This window comes from Cydia amplana, chromosome Z (genome assembly GCF_948474715.1).
Source record: "Cydia amplana chromosome Z, ilCydAmpl1.1, whole genome shotgun sequence".
NCBI lineage: Eukaryota > Metazoa > Arthropoda > Insecta > Lepidoptera > Tortricidae > Cydia > Cydia amplana.
In genome coordinates this window covers 34,194,713-34,199,964 of record NC_086096.1, presented here as the reverse complement: position 1 = coordinate 34,199,964, position 5,252 = coordinate 34,194,713, and the positions used below count along the sequence as shown (strand labels likewise).

The following is a 5,252-nucleotide window of genomic DNA, read 5'->3' as shown; positions in this document are numbered from 1 at the left end:
TTATATAGTTATTCTAGTTCGTTGGACCTAATAGATATAACTACTAACATATACTTAGGACGGGCGGACTAAATACCTATAGTCGTAAATAGACGGCCGTTCGCATGTTCTGCTTGTTTAGATGCAACCGCTAGCAATTCGGATGTCTCTCTAAGCTTAATACTAACAAGCCTCCCCAGCATTGTTCTATATACAGGTGGATTTTCTTTTTGGGTCAGTGAGGGCAGCTACCAGATCCCGTGCTGCTACGAGAAACGGTCTTAGAAGACCTTCCCTCGATTTCAAATGAATGAAGGTTGGCTTTTACAGATTTTGAAAAAAACATACAGGATGCGAGAAAAAGGTCATTTTGACAAACTTTTTTTTGATGCCAATCGATCCCATTCCTATTGAGGATCAAAAGCTTGTATGGAACCAAAAAAAAAATTCCGGTTAGAAAAGCCACAAATCGAGGAAAACTTTTCCCATACAATTTGTATGAACATGAAAACTTTTATTTTTCATATGCTATTTTTGTATGCAAATCGATTCCATTCCTATCCAGTATCAATAGTTTCCTAGGGGTCAACTTTCGATAATGTACTAAAAAGTCACAAATTAAAAAAAAAAAACTTTTTCCATACATTTACTATGGAGAAAACGTTAACGCTACAAATTTAAGCTCACTGGCCAGCAATTTCGGAACTAAAGTTTTTCAATAGAAAGGAGGATGGGTCAATTATACATAGTGCTGCAGACCAGACATTTTGGACTAGTCATTGAGATTTCACTTCTGTCGGCACTCCCGGAGTGCAACCCGTTGTTTTTTTATTGATTAAATTGACTACATCCCAGTACAGTCACCTGCAATAATACGGGTAGGTATGTTAAATACTCTTCGAAGGCCGCAAAAATATGTGAGACGCTCTTATGGCTCTACAAATAAGATCGTGTCAGATATTTTCGCGGCCTTCGTTGTGTATCATATTATTGCAGGTGAATGTACAGTGTACGCATTAAAGGGTTAACTTCCTATACTAGAATGTGTTGTACAAATGTTTTTATACTTTTAACAGCATGGCTTCTCCTGTAAATCCCATTATTCCTGACACCAGCGTCAGTATTAGATTAGGTACCTACTCGTAACGAACGACCCCGACTATGGTCGTATAAGTAGGCACAATAGTTAGCAGGCCGTGTTCAGTGTTCCACGCCAGTGGACCCTCAGCTCCCACCGCGATAGGTATCGCTATCCCCGGGTTCACATTATTTTCTGGCTTACGTAAGCGGGTGAGGATTTAGAGTGATAGTGTTGTGTTTTTGTGTCGACGAAAAACGGTAATGTCCAAAATTTGAATTTACGCCAACGCTTTATAATAGTGGTTATAAATGTTATAATGCTTTACGCTAACGCTTTACATTCTGGGTTCAAAAGGCTTTTAATTAATTAGATGCTAAATCTAATCTTAAAATATTAAGTAAACTCAGCAGCTTAAGTTGCTAAGTGGGTGATCTCTATTGGTGTGAGAATAAGAGAGAGTGTAGATCGTTTTGAACACTTGGCGTACTTAGCCACTTTTGCTGTCTGTGCCTATACTAATTTGGGATGCAGTATCAATGTTATAAGAAATAAAATAAAATATATTTTAACTAAATTTATTAACATTATAAATCATAAAATTTATTGTTGTAAATTGATTAAAGCACAAATTCATTTTAAATAGGTAACTCTATGTGCACTAGAGAAAAATAACACACCTTAAATATGCAATCTGCTTGATTTTGTTTGTATGTCTAATGTATTGTTTGGGCTAAAATTTATATTAGGATTTTTTAAACCTAAACTAGTTATTATTATGCTTAATACTTACTTGTATGTATGTATGTCATCATCATTGGCCGTCATTGTATAGTCTGTAATAGACTCGAAGGCCAATGATGACTAACTAGTATGTATGTATGTGCACACTTACACTCAAATACAACCAAGTTAAAAATAGATAGTTTGGAAATGGTAAAGTGTTAAATACACTTCATAAAAATACTTAGCACTGCATGAATCAGTTGTTGTTGACCAGTCTTGAAAGTAACTAGTAGGTAGTCATTAGTTGTCATCATTTTAAAAAGGTTTTTAAATATACAGATAATTAAATTACAGTTTAAGATTCTTTCTTACAAAATCAAAATGTGTATATATAAGCATGTTATAATGCTAGTCAGTGTAATTTTGGCATAAATGTCCTAAAAATGATCTAATACCATTTATTATTAAGTGTTTGTCTAGATTTGTCTGGTGTGCTGGAAGTTGACTGGACAGTACTGGTATCCATGTAGTAAATAAGTCATACTAGATTCGATGTTCCTTATATAGTTTCTATTGTCTAGGAGAGGACACTGACTTCTGTAACACAGGTCTTTACCTAGCTCAGAAGTCAGGGACTTCAAAACCCACTTAGTAACTTGTTTTTTGTCAATAAAAATATTTTATTTTTTATTATTTATTTATTATCCAATGGTATCCGAACTGGGGTCAATTTTTCCGTCGGTAGGTGCTTTACAACACAGTCTGTGCAGTAATCTGTGCCGGCATTGTCAGTCCACCGTGCACCCAGGAAACCTTTAGTCTGGCAGCCAACGCACATAGTATTTGTCTGGTACACCGGTGCAGTTTCGTCAAGCGCCCTCTGTTGTTTGGCCGCCCGTAACAGCTCCACTATGTGTTTGTTGCAAACTTTTGTCTCAGCGGCTGTGGCCGTAGTCGCTGTGTATGGAGTCTCAGCAATATCATACATGACTTCCATTTTAACAGGAACATGCAGCTGAGGGAAGAAATTTGATTTCTTGAAAAGTATTGACTTACATTTATCCCGCCCCACACCTTTGGGTGTCCGTCCCGGTATGGGTAGGCCGGCTTTGGCTAATTTTGCAAAATACTTTTGCACTCGACTCATTACTTGGATAGGGGTACGAGTTCTAAGTGCTTTGGCTATCTTTTTGTACCGCCTCGCTTCTATGGGTTCTTCAGGGAAAATTTCTAAAAGTTCTTCCAATCTTTTTTGTTCCTCGCAGGACCAGAGCTGATTGAATGTCTCCGGCTTGCTGTCAGTGTACTTCCGCCCGCGCACTTTAAATCCAGCTTCTGAAATATTTGGTTTTATGTCTCTATTAAATTCATCAATATCTTGACTGTTGTCTACTCCATATTGGTCCCAGTCTATCGTAGGTATCTCTCTGACGTGATGCCGAGGAGGAAACTGGATTGTGCCAGCCTGTAGCTTTTGAACAAACTCTAATGGTTGCTCAAGCGCCTTGTTTCGGGCTTCTGTCAACTCCTCTATGTCTTTCAAAGCGGCAACTCTTTGAGACTCAAGCAGAACAATATATTTCAGCAAATCATTGTAGTCCTTATTTCCACGCAGCGCGAGGTGGTCTGTCTCAAATGCAAATTCACTATTCGACTCCGGGTTTTCAATACCGTCCATAGCTCTGCAAATTAACACAAGTAATTATTTTAGAGACTGCCAAAAACATGAATACGAAATCCATTATATCGTTGCCAAGTAGTCCAAATCGTTTAAGTGTTAAAATAAAAAAGAAACTAAACAGTGTAAAACATAAAAAGTGCAAACCGGAGTTCAGAAGCAGCTCCCTCGAAGGGTGGACCAGCGGGTAAGTTGACACTTTGGCACGTTGATAAGAATTTTTCTAGTATTGCACGTTGTTATAATATACCTCTTTATTAATATTTAATGTCAGCTTTTGTTCCCTTTTTACACAGGCGCTATTATTATTTCTGTTAAGTTCCATACCTATCATATCACAATCAATCAATTTTTGTGTATTATGGCTCCATCAGGGCTTGATGATTCCGCCAGTGTCGAGGTTGGATAACACACGGCCAGTATGATAAAGATCGTCGGTGATGTATAGACGGTGTTCGGTAGAGTATCCATCCACCCTACAAACAAACACAAGCAATTCAACCTACGGACAACACAACCACTTCCAATTGTTAAAGACGTCACAAACCAGACAACGTTTATTGTATATATATATATATATTATTAAGGTTATTATAATGTTTACTAGACCCAAATCACACTATCATATCACACTATTAACTATAATGACACTATCTGTCAGCTGTCAAAAATTTCAAAAACTATCCTACACTTTATTTCGTCTTTTACAAAGCCGCGCAAGATAAGTAAAAAAAAATACAATATTATTTTTTTACTGCCATAACAATTATTTAATTTTGTAGCAATTTTGCAAGTTAGTAGACTGTAATACCAATCTATTAAACTTTATATTAGTGGGAACACCGCAGAGAAAAAATCGATAAGTAACTTAGTTTCTGAACGTAACCTCAGTTTAAGAATAACGCCATCTACCAACTTCTAATAAAAGTTGTTCGCTATACGTCAGAGCTTGCAAGGTAAAGTTACCATTGAGCTTCGTGATGCGCCAAGCGTGGCTAACAAAGCTGTAGTGTTGTTCAAACAGATTAATAGATGGCACTAAAATAAACTCGACGAATAATCTCTAATCATCTAAATCCAAACCAAATAAAGTATAATAAGAATTATATTCTATTTGACGTTTCTTGCAGTAATGCAATCGGCAGGATTACTGCAGCAGTATTGCTGCCGACAGCCGACTGAATTGCTGTCACAAAATATGTCAAATCCACTGCCACAAAATTGCCCGGGCGTGCCCGGACTTACGAAATTTTCAGCAGCAATGTCGCATTACTGCAGCCTGCAGCAGTCATTCTGGTATAGTTTGAATCTGTAAGTTTGCTGAAAGGTAGGTACCTTATTGAATGAACTAATTTTGTTATCATTCCCTCGTAGTTTACCTACGATTGCCTACGAGGTATATACTTTAAAATGATTGCTTTTGACCCACTTCACTGATAATAATAATAAGGTAGGTATATGGTAGGTATTATTAATAATTATTTAGATAACATTTCACTGCATTCCTCCTGCAGTTTCTAGGTACCTACCTAATTAAGAAGATATTTGAGTTTTATTCATGCGTAAGGACGCAGTGATACTCAGTTCAAAACTAATTGTAAGTTGGAAGCCGGAGTGTTCCTCAAAGACAAATGCAACAGTGCGAAGTTTAGCTGAGGAACTATTTGGATATCTATCCGCTCGGGGACAGACTCGGAGGTTCATGCAGTTTCGAATAGTACGAATAGGTAGGTACTGCTATGTTTGCTAAGCAGAAATTGCGCATAATTTTGTAGGTAGGTACTAGCGTTA

At 37.2% G+C, this 5,252-nt stretch overlaps 1 protein-coding gene across 1 annotated transcript; it reads right to left on the bottom strand.

Annotated features, from left to right (window-relative positions):
- Positions 1-2,477: 2,477 nt before the first annotated feature.
- LOC134661664 (ZZ-type zinc finger-containing protein 3) lies at positions 2,478-3,721 on the bottom strand. Its single transcript, XM_063517816.1, has 2 exons — positions 3,609-3,721; positions 2,478-3,465 (listed from the first exon to the last, which is right to left on the bottom strand). The coding sequence occupies exon 2, from the start codon at positions 3,459-3,461 to the stop codon at positions 2,478-2,480; it is 984 nt and encodes a 327-aa protein (XP_063373886.1). The 5' UTR covers positions 3,462-3,465; positions 3,609-3,721.
- Between the last annotated feature and the right edge of the window lie 1,531 nt (positions 3,722-5,252).

Excerpts from the sequence above, each read along its gene's own strand:
- LOC134661664 (XM_063517816.1), bottom strand. The coding sequence starts at position 3,461 with ATGGACGGTATTGAAAACCCGGAGTCGAATAGTGAATTTGCATTTGAG.